The sequence below is a fragment of the Pyxicephalus adspersus genome, chromosome 2 (genome assembly GCF_032062135.1).
Source record: "Pyxicephalus adspersus chromosome 2, UCB_Pads_2.0, whole genome shotgun sequence".
Lineage (NCBI taxonomy): Eukaryota > Metazoa > Chordata > Amphibia > Anura > Pyxicephalidae > Pyxicephalus > Pyxicephalus adspersus.
Genome location: NC_092859.1, coordinates 15,233,804 through 15,254,374, shown reverse-complemented (window position 1 = coordinate 15,254,374; position 20,571 = coordinate 15,233,804). Strand labels below are relative to the sequence as shown.

General features: G+C 38.4%; 1 protein-coding gene across 2 annotated transcripts in view; it reads left to right on the top strand.

Annotated features, from left to right (window-relative positions):
* Positions 1 to 20,571, top strand: part of OLFM2 (olfactomedin 2) — a 184,795-nt gene that overhangs the window by 133,638 nt on the left and 30,586 nt on the right. For both annotated transcript variants that reach the window (XM_072399648.1, XM_072399649.1), the window contains exons 2-3: positions 6,233 to 6,382; positions 15,740 to 15,892. In XM_072399648.1, coding sequence (XP_072255749.1) covers positions 6,233 to 6,382; positions 15,740 to 15,892 — 303 coding nt within the window. The remainder of the gene's footprint in view (positions 1 to 6,232; positions 6,383 to 15,739; positions 15,893 to 20,571) is intronic.

Here is a 20,571-nt window from a genome sequence, read left to right as displayed (position 1 = left end):
CTTATTGACAACGTGGAGTCAAGGGGGAGGAATGACCACAAGATAGGCTCCATGACCACAAGGAAATGTAAGCAATACAAACCTATAGAATAGTAGACACACCCAATGGTATGGAGACCCTCGTAAAATAAATATTTCACTATCTCAGTTTTCAAGTAAAAACCCGGCTTTCCAAACCCCACCCTGCAATACTTTAGTCCAGAAGCCATGTGCCTCTTGTCATCACTGCTTGCCATCATTTACATCAATACCTGGCCTTTTCACGTCAGTATATTCCTAACCCTTTTCACACACATCTACTTTGCTACATTATTATTATTATTATTAAACAGGATTTATATAGCGCCAACATATTACGCAGCGCTGTACATTAAATAGGGATTGCAAATGACAGACTAATACAGACAGTGATACAGGAGGAGAGGACCCTGCCCCGAAGAGCTTACAATCTAGTAGGTGGGGGAATTTCACACACAATAGGATGTGAGATATGTAGTGTGGGAAGTAGTGATGATTTCAAATGACAGAAGAAGCCGGGTAGGCAAGTTTGAAAAAATGGGTTTTGAGTGCTCTTTTAAATGAGCAGAAAGTAGGAGCAAGCCGAATAGGACGAGGAAGACCATTCCAGGGAGTTGAAGCAGCTCTAGAGAAGTCTTGTATCCGTGCGTGTGATGAGGTTATGAGTGAGGAAGTCATTAGTAGGTCATTGGAGGAGCGGAGAGAGCGGCAAGGGGAGTATTTTTTAACCATGTCAGAGATGTAAGTGGGACAATAACTGTGGAGGGATTTGAAGGCAAAGCACAGGAGCTTAAATTTGATTCTAAGGTGAAAAGGAAGCCAATGGAGAGAACTACAAAGAGATGTAGCGGAAGAGGAGCGGAGCGAAGGATGGATGAGTCTGGCTGCAGCATTCATAATAGATTGTAGAGGAGAGAGTCGGGTTAGTGGAATACCAGCGAGAAGGATGTTACAGTAGTCCAGACGAGAAATGATAAGAGCATGTACAAGGAGTTTGGTGGTCTCAGGGCACAGGTAGGGGCGGATTTTGGAGATGTTGCGTAGGTGAAAGTGACAGGACCTGGAAATGTTCTGAATATGGGGGGTGAATGAGGGTGAATGATTGACCTCTAGCGCCTTGTTCCTTCTATTCTGTTACATGATAGCTCCAATATCTCTCTTTTTTGTGATTCCTGACTTTTCTCATAAAATGAGACTACCATTGGTGCCATCATCGCTAGTTCTATTAGATTTCGGTAATAATGATGGTTTCCTTTACAGATGGATAAATAAAAGGAAAACAACTGAAAGAAAATCTTTATATTTATATACAGACTTCAAAATTATAAATACACAAGCTACAGCTGTTTGCTGTTTTTTTTCCTGTTTGCATTTATTACATTGAATAGTGATACAATTAACATACTTGCTTGTCATCAAGCTGATTCTTCCATTAGAATTTCTGGTTTAATAATGCAGAAAATTCTTTCACTGAATTGTATAATTATTACAATTATTTAGGGATTCAGACCCATTCTTCAATCAGCACCTATGCTCTTCTCATTCAATTCCCATGCCCCAGCCAACCCTGGGGTACACATTACAGATAATTAACATGGCTGCCTTTAGTATCAATGTACATTAAATACATATTAGTATGTTTTCATAGATGTCTTTTAGTGGATATATATAAATGCTTCTTAAGTGTTCCATTGACTAGACTTTGGTATTTTGACCGACACATAGTTATACTGATGCTGCATTTTCCAGGAATTTCAGCAGTTTTTTTGCTCTTTTTTTATCCATACCAGCAAAAAATGGTAATATAGGGTCAGGTTAACATTCGAGAATAGATCAGGGGTGTTAAACGCCATTGATTTGAAGGCCGGTATCAGCACACATTTGTTGTATTTCTCTAGCAAACAGCAGTACATTTAGTAAGATTTGGTTTATAAAGAGCCAGACAATCACTTTTGTAATAAAATCCTAGCCTGTTTGTGGCCATTGATGGATAAACTTGGGTGTGCTGTTATCTGAACATTAGCAGTTTCTGAACTAAGCATTTTCTCTTGGCCATTGGTTCCCCCAAAGACCACCTTTGGCTGTGCAGTCAGCTTTAATTTAACTAGAACAGTTAGGAGTTTGCATTTGGTTGCTTTATGTACAGCACTTTGCATATAGCTTTTTCTTTTTCTGCACTGCCTGTAGGTCCTTATTGCACTGTGCAGTGAACTCAAAATTATCTATAAAGTAAAGATTTGCACACTCATGCTTAACATGTCTTAAATATAATTACCAGGAAAAATGTAGGGGGGTGTAGGGATGACAGAAAACAAGATACATTAAAAGTAAATATGAAACCACCTTCAAAGTAAGCGCCCTAAACATACACGTGTATGGGTGTGTGGTTAATATGTCACCATTGTGCGTTTTAGGATAAAAATGTCCCTTTCTTACACTGTCTCCTCTTCCAGCACAAAGCATTTTTGGCTGCCTGCCACTGTGATTGCCCTCACTGCTCTAATAGAGTCATAGCTGAACCAAGAGTGACACATTTAATAGCTGAGCCCCATTGCGCTGCAAACGACCTAATAGCAGAACCGTTTAATGGGTGAGCCCTGCGGTGGGGTAGATTGGCCTAATGACAGTGACATGTTAAATGTCTAAAAAGCACCATTCATTTAAACTACTAAAAACCTAATAAAATGGATGTTTTAATGGGTGTCAGACCCCTCTGGGACGAGAAGAACTTGATGTCATGTCAATGAAAAACAACCAAATTAAGAGCTGCAGTACATGTAATTGACCAATCAAGAGCAACATCATAGCAATCTAGAGCATGGAAAGAGTTAAGGATCAGATTGGATTTTCCAGGGTCACTGACCTCATCAGTGAGGAGTTAGAATGACTTACAATAGCCTGACCCATAGTGACAGTATTAAACACTGCTGTTGTTTTCTATGAGGTTGTTTTTTTATATGCATTCGACTGTTAATGGAATATTTTTATAGGCTGGAATTACTGGCACACAAAGATGCCATGTGTGTGTTTTATAAGAAGGATTAGAGAAGATCAAGTATGAAAATAAAAGAGAGTTAACTGAGAGCTTTATAGAGACAGCATTATGTTTTACAGGGAATAGACTTTCCTTTTTCAAAATTATCTAGCTGTTACATGTCATAAAATATCTTATCATATATTAGAGCAAGGATGGTGTGATGTACCCATTTACCAGAAATCAGCAGAGGCCATGGGCACATTGTATTTTATTTACACCACAAATAAAATGAGAATATTGTAATCTGGCAACCCACCACATTAAGTTTTTTCATTATTTTTTAATTATTTATTTAAAAAAGATAAATGGCATTGATAAAGAAATCAATTTTTTTAGGGAATTACCAATATTCTCAAAGCTGATCTGATTCCTATGATTTTGATTCTTCTCTTTTGTGCTTCATGCTTTGTTGTATCAGTTTGCTGATTGTTTCACCAGTTACGTCTGGAATTAAAATCCCTTGTTAGGGCTGCAGCAATGGGTTTAGATAAACGGTGAAACTGGAAAATAAAGAAAATATGGTGAGGTGGTATAATGAAGATGGTAAATACCAAATTGGAGATAGGCATTAGGTTAGATAGGTCTTCCAAATACCTGGAAGTGAGGAAGAGAATCCGTAGGCAGTCAGAAACTCGTTTATCAACATTCTGATATTCCTCCCCATAGCAATTTGTTGTTGAGTTCCTGGGTGATAATGGGGATGATTTATGGCATGGCAGAGTCATTGGGTCTTTAATGGCAATGTACAAAGGTATATTGTGGTAGTTATGGGGGCTCAGGCATGAAGTCCTTTTCAACCTTTGGTGTTCCGGTTTGCAAATGTAGTTGACTTGCTCTGTCTATGGTCATGGTCCCAGCATCTTGGAGACAGTGTGGTATTGTTTGGGAGTCTCTGCTATCAAGAGCAGACATAAAATTTTGTTCTTATAACCTACAGTCCTCCAAAGACCTCCATAGCTGGATAAAGCTGGTCTTTACTTTGTGTGACCTTTTGCATGGTTTTTGGTATTGAATGTTTTATTGTGTATGTTAATAAAATACGTTTGTAGCCATTTTTAAGTCTAGACAGGTTGTGTGATTCTTTATTTTGCCTGTATGTAGGGGGATTTAAAGCATTTGTTATATATACCTAAGGAATCCACAGTACCATAATTATGTTTTTTGCATTTGAAGCTTTGGGAACCTTAAACACATTTGTCACCCACATTTGCCAATGTATTTACACAATCCAGCCACTTTTGCCAACATTAGTTCTAAATCTGGACTAGCGATCCTTCAGTGAGAAATTCAGGCTGCAATATCAGCTGCAAAATGCATCCAATGTTGTAAAAGATAGCTTTTTGGGCACATTTTTTGCTGTCAAATAGCAAGTTGTTGACTTTATCAGTTATTCCCCATTTATTTGCTATGTGGAGCTGCTCATTTGTAGATGTGGACAGGGGAGTGGATGACAAAAGTAAATATCAGCTAAAATCAAATTTTCAAGTTTCACAGTGGAAAATGATTGGCTAATGCATTTTTCAACATGATGTAGTATAGTATGCAGGGCCATTCCTTGGTACATAGGATATTTGACATTAGCTAAGACCCAGGTGTTCCTGTATCCCCCCCCCCCATCCCTTTTGTTGAATCTTCTGTTGTCCAGCAAACAATGGTGAATTTTGGCTTGCAGGGCTCTAGTGCTATAACTATTCATATGGCCAAAGGTTGCTGCTCTGCCCCCCCCCCCCCCCCCCCCCATCACAGTGGAAAACACAAAAAACTGTGATAGGCCTGGGAAGGAAAAAAAAAACAGTAGATCATCATGATCGCTTTGTGTATGTCCTGTTTGGGGTGCTAGAATAGCCAGAAAAGGTGCTGATGCAATAAGCCTAAATATCTAAGGTATCCAAGACTGGAGAAGATAGATATGATTAGAGAACCTGGGTGATCCAGAAAACTTAGAATCAATTTCCTAAAAATCATTTGCTATTAGCTAGTAAATTTTTCCACTCCTGGAACAGATCCATTCCAGAATTGCTGGATCGCCCAGGTTCTCCCATGATAGTCTATCTTCTCCAGTCTTGCAGAACTTTAATAAATCAGGCCCAATATTTCCAGTCATATACCCATTGGGGATGAGCAAGCAAAATTTTTAATTTCAATCTCTTACAGAACATGTAAGCGAGAATGGCCTTGTGATTCGCCATGAGGTTGTGTTCTCACTGAACTCAGATGATCTCTCAATGGAGAATCTCCATTGAAAGATCATCTGGAGGTCGCCTGCAAGTCACAGCTGATTGGAGGCACTCGCATGCCTCCAATCAGCTGTGTCCGCAGGTTTCCATGCTCCCTGGTCTGTACTTAAGTACAGCCCAGCGAGCATGGAAACCTGTGCTTCAATGGAATTCGTGAAATCAGGTAACTGAAATTTTGCGGACCCATCTGAAGTTGGGGGAAATTTTCGTGAGAATGTCAGAGGCATTCCTGCTCATCACTAATAACCATGAGGTTTTTAATTTTATATCATTTAACATTTTGTTTGATACCTTTTCTGTAGTGCTGTTTCTTCATGCAGAGGATATTATTTTTTTAAAGATCTGAAAACCACCAGCTATCAAAGGTTTTGAAAAATGTAGCTGTCTGTCGTGCAGACTCGTTTTCTTCGGTACAGAAATACTCCAAGTCACCGATTCAGTGTTCTAAGATGAATATTTCACCAGTTTGATGGGTCAAATACCTATATCCCCCTCAATTGTTCCTCTTACCATCACCTACATTCTACAGTGAGGGAAAGCAATACAAACACAATGGAAAGCATAACCCTTTAATACTATTCTAAAGATGTTCCATTGTACATTAAAGGTGTCCAGTTGTACAGATTTAAGAAAATAATCGACCTGATAGGGGACACAACACAAGTTCCAACCCTTTAAAGCTTTATGGCAAAACTTGGATTAGGCTTAGGCTAACCTCCTGCAACACTGGATTTTGAATCTTGACAAGTTCATAATTAAGCTTATTTATCTAGGCAAAGACCTGTAGCTAGGAGCAATCCAACAATATTCACTAGTTTGACATCATTAAGAAATCTGGTTGCCATGTTTTGTTTTAGCAGTGCTTTTTGCGTTGCCTTTTGTTCATATTTTACTTTGGTGTTGGTGTTTACTAATACTGTTTTCTTTTTATTATTTGCAGACACTGTTCCCCAGTCCTGAAGATGGGTGGCAAATTTACACATCAGCGCAAGCCCCGGATGGCAAATGTATCTGCACAGTGGTGGCTCCTGCTCAGACCTCCTGCTCCAGAGACCCTCGGAGTCGGCAGCTTAGACAACTGATGGAGAAGGTAGAGATACAAAAATTGCAGCACTATGCAAAAAATAATATCAGTAAAGGAAAGGTTAAAATATGCAAGGGATGCAGAGATTTTGTGGCCTCATTTAATATTTACGAGTCTGTACTTTACAGAATCACTCATGGGCTTATACAGTAACGTAGCGTGCAGGGCAGTGATCATACACAAAGTGCACCAACTGAGACTTGAACAAATTTTAGGCGCTGGATAGCCAACAAACCTAAAATATCTTAAGTAACATTTTATATTCCTGAATGGTATATGGTTCTCCTATCCTTACTGTGGACCTGAGCTTAAAATAGAAGGGATTTGGTATCTTATAAAACACAAGTGATTTGTTAATTGCCGTATGCTTTTTATTTTGGGCACAACATTCAGTGTTCTGTTTCTCTTTGAATACTTGTTACTAGGTCAATGTCATCCCAATAGAGAAGCCTTGTCATAATTATGTTATCATAGTCAATGGGTTGATTAAGAAAAACCTGATCACCATGAAATGATTCTTTGTGTGGTCATAATTCACTTTGCTTGGAAACCCCATCATGTGCAAGGAAAGGAACAAATACTGATGTATTGACAAATTCCAAGAGACCATGGGCCCACAATATGACGTTCTTTTCTTCAATAATGAGCCAGTGCCCTCCTTCTATCTTGGCCTGCTATTCATTCACATTGTTCCGAATTGTAGTTTGGCCAACCACAACAATCCTTGTCCGTAATCATTTAAAGCATCAGAAAATGTTTGTGGATAAAGTTTAACATTACAGAAAATAGGTCACATACGATGCCCGACAAAGCAGGACTGTGGTCCTTAATGTGTAAGTAAATCCTTAGCCCTGTTGTGACGGCTGGTCTGAGCCCATATGGAACATGGAATTATAATACTACAGTGTGCCTATTCTTTGTACACATTCCTAATGTGACTATGAAAAACCATATTTAGACACAAATTTGTTCCCATCTTACAACCCCTCTGGAAGTTTCTCATTATCAACATACTGGGTGATATTTTTATTACCTAAAAAGATTTACACTGCATCATTATACAGTACTACCAATTCATTACTGGGGTATAGAAATACTTGGTGTAATTATACACTGCTGCATGTTTATCATGGCGGGATGGAAATGTTTTCAGACAGTTATAATTGCCAGGTTGACATCTGTAATTCTGCTAATTAAGCCTTGCTAACAGATTTATTTAATGTGGGTTTTATGCATTCCCATTAGCCAGACCCCATGGAAAGGCATGGACTATAAAGCTGACAATGCTTTTTTATCCTTTTGTGAGAGATCGCATTCTGTTTACTGTCTGCTGGAGACATTTGTGTGGGAGAAGTTCTCTATCTACAGATGTTGCAAATGACAAATAATAAATGTTCAGGGTAGGAGAAAGGACTCAAACATGATTACAATAAGGTTTACCTGTTAGTTTGTTCCCAGGCTAGAGAAGAAATACAGGCATATGACCTAGATCTCTTAATATAATACTTATGTCCTCCTGAGATGAATCAAAATCTCAAATCAAAATCTAATATGTCTAAGCCTAGCCCAGTTCTAGTAGCCAGGTAATCAATACATCCAGAAAAAAAAGTAAGGCTGGTATATATGTGTATATATATTAATATATATATATATTGTCAATTGTCAATAGAACCATATGTTCATTGCCTCTAAAGATGATCAAAAATCATCTTGGCTACTTCAGCACTGTGTCCTACCAGATTATCAATTGCCAATCCAAAATATATTTAACTTTATTTTTTAAAATGAATCCTTGTTCTGAACAGCACCAGTTCAAAGAACAAGGAACAATGGTGGAAATATTATGACGGTGTCTTCTCAAATAAATAAATGAATGATTTCCCACTAGCCTGGTGCCCAAAGCATTTCAGCTTTTAACCCCAATTTGTACTCAAATGGAGATCCAAATATGCAAAGCATATCTCGAGCTAACCCCCCAGTGGGATCATTCAAAGTCTTTAGTTCCCCTCCACCTAGGTGAGTTGGTAAAGATCTGCATTAGAGAATGAAACTATTCATACCATAGAAAAATTATATATTTATTATAACATAAAGGCTGTTGAATTTGTTAAATTCAGCTTCATGAATTCAACCCATGCCTTATATCCTTTTTTGTTTATTTATTTAAAGAACAAATCCTGGGCAAAGCTATCAATGATTTTATTATTTCCATTGAAAGGAAGGCAGACTTAAAAATACATTGTAACATGCAGACGAACACCATGGAGTTGCCACTAACAGAGGCCAGAACTGACCATGCAGGAAAAGCAACGCTTTCTCTGCACATAGTTAGAAAATTAATTTAAACTGTAAAGAAGAGAGTTGGTGGATGAAGGTGAAAATTACAGGAAAGAAAATGGAAAGAGGAGGCAATAGGGAGGAAGAAAAAGATTGGGCCTTACGCACCACATGATCTAAGAAAACCTGCCGACCCCCTGCCAAACTATTAACGTACAACTGCGTACTGTAAAGACTTTCTAGCCAGATCCTCCAATAGTGTATAATGAAACTCAATATTAGCATGCATCAAAGAGAACAGTAAAGAATAATCAGTAAACATGGAGAAAAAGTGAGTAAAATCCTAAAATCCCCAGATAGAAACAAGAGTTAAGTCCCCTTCGAGTCTCTGTGGAAAGCAATCCAAAGTTATATTAGTCCATTCTTAGCACTTGTGGCCATGCTATGTTGGCCAGAAGCCAGTCAAAGATAAATTTCTTTGGAACTAGCTGAGAAAATGTTTCTTTAGGATCAATAGTGTCCTGCAGTGAACTAACAGGTGCATATTCTGCAAAAGATTCATCCGATTAACCGTTTTGTTTTCTGTATTACATGTTAGTAATTTCTGGCCAATATATCGCATTTGGAGCCTTGCATTTATTGTGTAACCAAGCAGTTGTATAAATGTGTCCACAACAGTGAAAGGAGGCTAAATTGTTCAACTGAAACCTTCAAATGTACCTTGAAGAGAATTCCCAGGAGAATTCATAAGCTGACAGCAGGTTATACCAAGAGAGCTAAAATCAGTGGTGTACACTATTTAAGCTAGTTGGAGACAGGAGATGATACTGGTTATAGGGCTCATTGAAAGTTTAAAAGATGACTCCCAGACCAATGCTGTAAACCTATCTGTGGTCTGTATATACCAAAGTAAAGGACCACATGACAAAAGACTTCCATGCAGTCAGGATCTCCGGGGTAGATTCATTGAGCAGGTGATATATACACCACCATGAAAAGCTGTGCCAAGATAATGGTACAGGACTTGTGGGTTGGGATCCCCAGAGGTGAGAAAAACTGGTGAAAAAAACTATTCTGTTCAATACAAATTGGCCATGATATTTCCCAATATTTGGGTAAGAGAGCACACTGTTCCATAGTGCCCTAGTCATGCCAAAATCCTAATGACTCACTAAAAAAGATTGTCTAGTGATCTAGACCCTGTTGACCCTCATAGAAAATTGCTAATATGCAAGGTTGCAATTATGTGGATTGCTTTAGTTGCTGAATCAATATTACAAGATAAGGAGGTAGATCCCAGCAATACTATCTACTTTATTGGCAACCTTTGCCATCTTGCATACTTTCATGCAGGTTTGCCCTATCAGAGGCCTTTAGTTTGGCAGGGACTACAGATTGGAACATTACCAAAGCCCGCATTTGGTCCTAGTAGTCAATGAAACCCAACAAGGCTATACTTTAAATGCTTGAATGGGGAGCAGGGACATATATAAATACTGTCCACGGCAAGAGAGAGGTTAGGCTAGCCAGTCTGGCACTATGTGAGAGAGTGTGGTAGTATGCAGTATGGTCTGTAAGGATGGTATGTTGGGTATGATGGTCCCTAGCACAAAAATTACACCAAAGAGTAGAGGATTTCCTAAGTGTATAGGCCACTGTTTCTCTCTCTACAAGTTTTAAACCAACTTGGCCCTCATCGGGGAGTCACATCCATCAGGTGATGTTGGCTCAGACTGCAGATTGTTGCAACGTTTATTTTGAAAATTCAACTGTAAGGGTTCCACCAATGGTCTAAAAACCCATTGTTCTTGTGTACCAGTAATACATTAGTACATTCTTTTTTTCTTTTAATAATATATGCTAAAATCATAGTATGTGGGAGCAGGTGAGAAGTTTGGCAGGGAGGTGGTGGGGACTTTCAAGAACACCTGCTCACACTAATTTGCCTAAGATAGGCCCCCTGACCTCCACTTTATGTGGTTATAAAATATTTATAAAGGGGCAAGCAGCTTTTTATTATAGTGGCTGATTGTTGCTTTGAGCTTTACATAATCACCCTAAAATAACAGTCCACAGCTGCATTCACCAGAATGTGGTAGCAGACTGCATGGACCATGGATCCCACTTTTCCTGAGTATTGTAGGACAGAAGGCAACAGTCACTCCGTCCCAGTCCCTTTTGACCCAACCAGACGAGGTAAAGTGCAGGTCAGGTCATTATCAAAGATATATCTAGTGGTTACTCAACCAACTAGAGTTTTTAATATTACACAACAATTTCAGGTAAATGCAACTAACTGCTACAAACTATAGTTGACCTTCACTTTGATAATTCAGAACCTTCCACAGAATATGTTATTATTTCAGTGCAATGTTTCAATACTGAGTTAAAATCTTAGCTGCTGATATTAAAGCATATATTCATGCGGTAACTGCGCTCCTGGGGTCTTCCTGTGTCTGTAATGTGAAGAAATCTCTTTCAACTTTCAGACACACTCCAAGGTTGGGTTGCTTTGTCTTTAATACCTTTTGAGACACTGTAGTAAGTGAAGTCAAATAAAAGTCAGGGCTCCTGATATAAAAAAAAAATTCTGATTGTCAGTGACTTACAAATTGTTAAAAACTCCAGCCTGTACTGAAGCTGCATACTCAGCGAATTGCACAGTTGGAGCTTCTTACAATCTAGGTAGATGCTGCAGCAAGTTTGTGTCCTGGCTGGTAGACATCCAGCATTGTGTAGATCAGTGTTTTTCAACCAGGGTTCTGTGGAACGCTAGGGTTTCTCCAGAGGTTCCTAGGGGTTCCCCGAGCAATGAGCAAATTGTGCCTCTCAGATCAGTTGAAGTGACACTAATGATCCTTTTGGGGTAAGGGTGGCATTGTTCTCAGAATAAGTGGCATTTTGACCACCGTCCATTTGCATTGCAAATGCACAAAGATCTAATGATAAAGTTGCAGTATCCTAAATAAAGATGAAATGGAAACAGATTTTATTTAATGACTACTATAGCATGTTGATGAGATGGAGAGGAGGAACCAGGAAAAGAAAAATATAAGCAGGTTAAACTTCAGCTGTAAAGCCATTGGTCAGCTGTACAGTCAGGCAACTAACATTTTAAAAAAGATAGGTGAGCAACAGCGCCTTCAAATTTATCTCAACATGGATGTTTTTAATGGCAGTTACCCTGTCCCTAGCTCTTATGACCTCTATAGCTATCATTTATGCTATATGATCATTTAATGATTATATGGGCAGAATTAAAAGTTACTGTTATTAGTACAGCATAGAAATATATTTTAGAAAATTGTTTGATTCCACCCTTGTGACAATGGTTTCTGAAAGCCCATTTCTGTTCCAGAATTACTGTGCCCATGTGCACAAAATCGGCTCCATAAAGAATTGGTTCAATGAGTACGGTGTGGGGAATACCAGGGGCCTACACAGAGCTCTGACCTAAATACAATAGGGATGAATTGAAATGCTAATTGTTGTCTAGGTCTTCTCTTCCACCAATAACTACACACCCACCACACCTATATGAGCTTGTTGGACGTTCCATTCCTAAACCATGAACATTGATATGTAGTTGGCCTTCTTTGTGATAATAAAAGCCTCAAATCTAAAAAAAGCTTCTAAAAGATTTAAAAGTGTGTCTGTTGAAATGTATGGCCATTCTGAAAATGGTCTTTTGGCTGGGGATACATTTCAACAACATCAAGGCATTTATTACAACCAATAAAGCCAACTCCATATCATCTCCATGGTTTTAGAATGGGATGTCCAACAAGCATAGATAGGTCTGGGCGGACAGGCAGCACATTGTATATTGCAGGTTTGGTCACATATACATACAATAAATATGGTCATATATACAAATAAAAAAATACAAATGAATTGGGAATCCATAGCCCTAAAAAACTGCAGTTATGAAGAATGTATTTACTTAGATACCACAATGCAACTGAACACTCCCCACTCAAATTCATATCTAAGTATGTCTGCATAGTCAGCAATTGTTTTTGTTCCACATGGGACATAACGATCAGCCCTATGTTTCCCAAGATATTCGCTACCAAAATTAACCGCAGCTTAATTAAACAATTAATATTCAGTAAAAACATTGCTTATTAAATTAAACTGAGGTTAATTTAATTACAAAATGATCTGGGAAATGAGACTAACCCATTATCTCCTGGCTACAAAATAACAGTTTGGAACTTTCTACTTGTTCTCATTTCTGTAAGATCCAAATTTCTACAATGTCTGTGCAAGTGAATGAGAGCTTTTCATTATTACATTATTATTGATGCCTTTTCTTACTACAAAAAGATTTTGGTTAGCCAACCAGATAATGGGACCTTAAAGGCCAAATCAGCAGATTTTCCAAAGTACCTAAAAATGTCAAAATCGCTTTATTATAAATCACATTTTAAAATACATAACAAGAAAAACATCTAAAAACATTATTAGCACCAACATAGATCCCCTGGAAACTCTCTAAAGTGAGGTATTCCAATCTCCCTATGCGTTTCACAGAATCTAAATCCGGTTGGTCAGAAGAAGGAGATCTAGAACTTCAACAACAACTGATGTTACAATACATTTATATGTTGATACAAAAATGCATCAATCTTCTTACATTGCTTGAATTATACAAGTTCACCAATTAACCAGTATTTCATAGATAGACATTCACAAAATACAGCACCAGTCCTCACCAGACACCAGTCCCCCAATCTAACACCGCAGTCTTCTCCTATAGCAGCCCCCGCTCAGCTTTAGGAGACTGGTTGCGTTTCCCAGCACTCGGTTGCCCCCAGGACTTACTGTGCATTGGATGTTGTCTAGGAATGGGCTGGCAGAAAAAATACATCAAGGCTGCACGCCTAAAGGGAAGCAGAGGCTGCTGCTATCTTAGTTTTCCTGGCTGCTGAAAATGACATCACTGGACAGAATAAACAGTATTTCATACTGCGATGGCACACAGTGTCACACTTACCTCTTCCTCACTAAAGCGCAGGTATCCCTCTCCTGCGCATGCTTGCAGTCCTGAAGCTGGACATGCCTCTGTTTCCAGGCTTTATCAATTCCATCCAATCCGCTGGCCAATCAAAAGATAGTCTCTTGATCAGCCCTGGCTATTTAGCTGGCTCTCAGACTGCACTTTGTGTTTGTGCAACAAATCGTGTCCCCTTTGTGTCTCAATTGTGCCCAGCCCTTAGTTCTGTGATCTAGTTCCTGTACACCTGTCGCTTAATCCAGTGTTTCCTGTGTCCAGCTCCTGTGTTAACCCTTCGTTGTCTAGTCTGTTGGTTCCCAGCCAACTTCCCTGTGCTGTTCCTGTCTGCCTATGGATATCTCTGCTTCTCCTGTGCCTCCTGCTCTTTCCAGTGTCTCCGGTGTTCCCTGTGCCCACAGTGGCCCCTGTGTCATTGCTGTCTGTCTTCTTGATCCCTGGCTGTTTTGCACCAATAGAACAGAAAGGACATTAATCCTATTATGACAAAACAATGACAATGTTTTCATTGTCATAGTTCCATACCATTCTATAATTATAATACATACATAATACAATATAATACTGATCATAAAGTTTTAATATGAGTGATATTGTGCTTCAAAATCATGACAATTCTTAATGTTAATTAAACCTCCTGATATATAAAACATAATATGTTATAATGATTGACAGTATACAAACAATTCAAAGAAAAAAAAGGGGGGGGTGGTAAAAAAAGAGGGAAAAACAATTGAATAATAAAGTACATTTTATGGTACAATTGAATATGATAAATGTCCTCACACACAAAAAAACACCCCAATTGCTCTAAATCACTTTTAAATTTGATTTGTACACCTGTATAAACTCCTTTACTAGGGGATTTTACTTACTTTATCTCACAGAAATCGTTTGAAACTTAGGGTTTTATTGAGTCCTGGGTGTTGTGTTTCATTTTTATATTAGCACAATAAATGTAGGTTCTTACTACAATTTAGCAAAATTTTCTTTTATATAAAAAAAAAAAATTGTTGACATTTGCCATTACAGTGTTACAGCCATCAAAACACGCGTTCAGTAGATGTGGTTATATTTGTATGATTTTTCTTCTGTATTAAAGCCTTTGACAGGGATTACTCATGAAAAGTTCAATGGCCTTTTTGATATAATAACACCTACTGAATAGATGATGAGCCAGCAGGTTGTATAGTACATGGCATGAACACTTAGTCTACAGAGACTCTACAGAGAATTTTCCAGCATTCATCATGTAAAAATCTTGTGAAATGCATTGTGTATGGTACAAAGAACCGTGGCCTTGGGTCAACACAAGAGTCAAGAGTTTTGTTTATTTTTTTTATATACAGAAATGAGATGGATAAATACAGAAATGTGTACTGAAAATATGTATACAGAATAATTAAATGGGGCACAGAAAAATAAATGGACAGATACATAAAAAGAGGAAAACAATACAAAAGAAATATTTAAAAAAACTATTGCCCAAAATATGTATTGAAAAAAAAATGTATGATAGATTTATAGAAATAGAGTTTTAATCTAACTAGATAATGGATGGATTACTGAAGGTATATAGCAGGGGTAGGCAAACTCCGGCCTTTAGGCCAGATACGACTTAGCCAGTAGTCCATTCCGGTCTAACGCCCCTTGGTCAATCCGGCCTAATCCTGGGCGGCAGGGGTTGGAAACCTGTGGCTCCGAGGCCACATGCGGGTCGTGAGCCTCCTTGTTATGCCTCCCTGCTCTATTTACCGCAGCCGGCGTTACCACTACCGCCAGGTAGGGAGACATTCCCTCTCCTCCGTATGGGTTTCCCTTCAGGGGTTTTCCTGTGGGGGGTGGAGCCATCAGCGCAGGACTCGAGAGAGAGTCCGGCCTAGTGTGCCTTCTTGACCTCCTAAAATGGCCTAGTAGCCAAAAAAGACCCCTGGTATATAGAGTAGATTTGTGCACAGGTATAACTGGTTAAAATAAATGTACATTGTACTATGGATGATAGATCAGAAAAATATAATAATTATTAAAAATAAAAACAATATCCTCTGACTGCTTGTATCCCTCCACAGGTGCAGAATATCTCCCAGTCCATGGAAGTCCTTGACCTGCGAACATTTCGAGATCTGCAGTATGTGCGTAACACTGAATCCTTAATGAAAGTCCTGGACACCAAGCTGAGGGCCACAGACAACCAGAGAAGTGTTAATGCTAAAAGCTTTCAGGTACTGTAAAATAAACAGCACATTATCTGGGATTATCCAACAAGGTCTAGACTCTAAAGTGTTTACAATCATCAATGTGGAAAGCATTTCTGTGTTGCTGAGCTTTTATAAAAGAAATTAGAACTCCTGCAATGTGAACTTCAAAGCTTTAAAACCTCTTTAGTTGATGTCTTTTGCTGACAGCGGAGACTGGCCAAATGCCAAGACACGCTCTTGCTGCCCTCTTCTGCTTGTTCGTAGTTGTTTTGAATAGTTTGGATAGATTAAACATGGTGGTCCGTATCTGCTTTGTATGTGGTTTTTATGGGTTTTGCTTGAGATGTTGTTTTTAGGTCACAGATTTGGTCTTGCAAAAATGGGACAGATTAGGTCAGTAGCAGTGTGGTTGTATTGGGTTGAGGTTACCATGACCAAGGCTGAATAATCAGAATCACAACCAAGCATTCCTTTCATATCTGTGGGCTAAAGAAAGTAAACCAAATGTATCTTGGTGTCATTATGCCTTGATTAGTGGTTGAAGTTGGGTATTCCCTAGAGGACATGGTTTCTTATGACCATTTTATGAATCCCATGTCCATGTGACACAACATTATTACCAAATCAGAAGATTATTTTGTTGGTTAATGGACCAATAATGCTAGCATCATCATTAATGAGGTGGTTGATGACAACCTCTATGCTATATTGCAAATATTATATGTGATTTACTGATTGGTCACAACCCTGCCACATACATAAAACCCGCGAGAAGTGCTGCTATGCCTTCCTACAGTGGTCACCTATCTATAAAATTTGTCTACAAAGGTGTATACGATATTATTAAATACTATATCACCAATAATACCCAACAAAAGGATTGTATCTGCTGAGGTGGGAGAATACAGATGTATATTTGTTGCTACAGGAAAGCTGTCCTCAGTATGGGTGAGGTTTAAATTTGATTGAAGTTGAGTTTGCAGCAAAGTTCTTTCTACATTTTCAAGTGACAAACTTTAAAGTGGTTGCTTTGTTAACAGCTCAATATCAAATTGTTCACCTTGCAGTTTACTAGTGGTTGTTAGGCGCGGTTGGTTCTAAGGTACGTTAAATTGGTTCACCTTGAATGGGTGTGGTGAACTTCAAAGCCCATTACAAAAAGAACCCTTTGCCTATTACTAGTTCTTAGTGTTAAAGATGAATTGGACTACCTGTGTCTACGTAACTATTACTCATGTCAATGTGATGCCATCTGTTTCCTCACTTCTCTTACTGGCATGGCCTTGTTTTCACTTTCCTAATTTTCATTCTGTATGGTCAGACTTTTTATACTTCATTGCTCTATTTTAATCTGTTGGCTAGGTTTATTTCTGTTCTGCTTTGCTCTTCTCTATCTACCATCTACATAGTTGCCTGTCTGTTACCCGCAGCTGTCTCTACTTTGTACAGTTGCTTTCTCTTCTCTTGCCAGATGCTTGATTCTCCCATGTTTTGGTACTTTTTTTTCTCTTTTTCAAAACTCATGCCTGAAAAATATACCTGTGAATGTTCAATTCAGGGAGCTACTAGGTTGTGAAGGTTCATTAGTGAATGCCTTGTCATTCAAATGTGCAGCCAATCAGCACCAAACTAATCCTTTGCCAATTTATAAATAAGGTCCTTCAAAAACAACCCAGAATTTTTCTAGGTAGACAACTCTCAATACCTCCAACCAAAGGCAGCGGTTTAGGGTTAAATCTTATTATTCTATAATGCGTAGAGAACCTAGATGAAGCCATGATGTGACAATGCCACATTTAATATATATTACATTTCTGTACGCTACCTTTTTTTTAAAAAACAAAATAGGATTGCCAGAAATCACAGCGACCTCACAGCGTTCTTACACCCACTCAAGACATCCTGCCACAGCTGAGATACTTAATCAATTTTCAGGATTATTAAATTTGTGCAGCTCCAGCAGGACTGGATCTGGCTGTATTTCATGATTTAGAATAAGGAAGCAGCTGGCAGCTTAACAGCTATGAATCCATAATGTGCGGACAGCACTGGGGGATACAGGGCGCATACAGAACCAAACAACTAGTGCAGCTAGCCGTATGCCTCTTGTATAGATGACCATTGCATATGACATTGAAAAAATTAGGATTGATTCAAATTAACCAAGAGTTAGAAAATCTTGATGTTGTCTGCAATAACAGAAGAGGACACCTTACTTTCCATAGTAAATTACACAAATGGATTCACTACAATTTTTCATAGTTGTGATGGACTTTTCCCATCAAGAATTCTTCTGAGGAAGCAGAGGAGGTAGCTGTGCAACGTGTCAAGAACACATGAACTTTTTGACAAATGAAATGACATCACAATGTACTAATGTTAAAGATTTATTGTTTTAAAGTTTGGCAAAAATTATGTTTTTTACCAACAATTAATGTTTTTATTGAAGGTGCCTTATAAGTCCTCAAAACACTTTTTCCCTTATTGGAAGAAAAATTGTATATTTTATATTCTAATGAAGGTTAAAACCATACTTATTTTAAATTGAGGGTTAAAACACATTTATTTCCATATGGATAATGCAGTCACTTTATCCAGGCATCCTATAGGCACCAAAAAACAGTCACTTACCTAGTCCTGAGATAACATTTTTTCAGTAAGGTACACATCAGGTTGCTATAAGAAGGGCATGTCTCCCTATATATAAAGAAAGAAAGTTTCCAAAGGAAGAAAAAGCAGCGTTTTTTAGCAGTTAATAAATGTTTACTTCATTAGTAAATTGTGAAGAAAATATGCTAGACATAGTTCACCTGCCACATTGATAAATTGAGGCCCACTCTATGATGGTAGTTCAAGGGGTGCAAAAATGTCCCGAAGCCCCATGCATTTAGCTGATTTGGCTTCTTCAGGGGAGGGGGAGACAGATTAGAGCCGTATCCATGAATAAGTGGGAGGCATGAAACACACAGGGGATTCTGAGGTGTCCAATATTATCCACTCTGAAAAAACTGTATTGCAGGAGTTAATATTAGGTAAGAGAAATTTGAATCAGGGACTTCAAATAATTCCAAAGTTATGGGTCTCAGGGCTTGGTCTAGGGGTAGTAACAGCCCAAGGGATGGCAAAAAAGTGGGGGAAGAAGGGCTGTCATATTGCAGCCAGAAGATCTAAATCCCACCTCCTACATGTGGATGTCCAGGCGGGTGTTGAGTGTCCAAGAACAGGGTGGCTGGGTGTGAACCTTTGTCCCATGATGCCTGTAAAACTGGAAGTGTTTAGTGTTGAGTCAATTGGCTGAAAAAATTGAACTGTCAAATTGGAAAAGTAGATCATGTAAAAAATGGCTTTATATATGGGTTCTAGATGATGTTGAAGGCTTTCTGTTTAGAAATGGTTATTCAAGTTTGCCCTGGAAAGGATCTTTCATACTTCTGCTGAACCAGATGTCCTCATTCACCAGAATGTGAACCTCTCTGTTCTCAAACCACTGCCCCTTTTTTTAAAGATTGGTGAGACTGTTAGCCCCAACCTACTATGTTGGGTCATGCATTTGGAGGTTGTTTAGTCATCCCAGTACTCATATATTTATTTTCCTCATTACACTACACTTCTTATACCAGATTATTTTACTTTTGGATGTTAGGTCTTTTGGATGCTTTTTTCTGATCTTCTATTGCTGGGCTTGAAAAATGTTGGCATTAAATGTTTGTTAATTATCTTCTGAACTTTCTTCTGAGCATTCCAGCTACATACAAGTTGAGTGTATTACTTTATGTGTTTTGTTGCTTTCTTCTTTTTCATTGTCCCGTGTTTTTGCTTATGGATGTTGCAGCCACAAACTTTCAAAGCACTCCCCTGTTCTCTACCTAAAGCCTTGTTTGTTTTTACCATTTCAGCCATTATGTTCTCATAAGAGGTTGAAGATACGGGTGTAAGTGAGTAGGTTTACCAATGGGTAGTTGATATTTCCAAACAAGTTTAAATTTATTGTGAAAGGCAGGACAGGACATATCATCTAAGCACTCATTATTTTTGTATTATTATTTATCAAGTCTGTGTATAGTTAAAATAAAAAAAAAGAGATAAACTAAGCCTGTGGTGTGTTAATGATGTAATAAATTTGGCTCCATTCATTCCAATGCTTTCTTGATTCAGTTCAAAATTGTAGTGAAATCTGAGCTGTTAAAATCTAAGTGTAAGCAGACATAAAAGACTCAATTTATGTATTCATTACAAGTACTTAAATGCATTTAAAGTAGTACTTTAGTCTGTCTTTGTACTAGCCTTTTGTAAGCCCCCCGCACATCAATAATATTGCTAGACTAGGGAGGGCTAACATTGGGCAGATTGATCTCCTACCTAGTTCCAGTATTGGCTTAGGATGGGCAGGCGATTTTCAAAAAGTTGACTAAAAATTCTTCTTTTCACAAGTAAAAAAGTTTAATTGCAAAGACCCTAACATGATATTGTTACCAAAATTGCTGGGAAGTCAAGGGGGCCTGTAGGAATATTTCACAGGTGAAAACATTTTTTTCTGTAAATCAAACTAAAAGTAAAGTCATGAAACACATTTTTAGGCCACCTGCCAACTTTTTAGTTAAGTTGCGAAGCCACTAAACATAGTATCAGTTATCCAAATTGCTGGAGTTGGGGTATGGTTAGGGGTGATGTGGGAACATGTGCCTAGTCAGTTTAGCATGAAA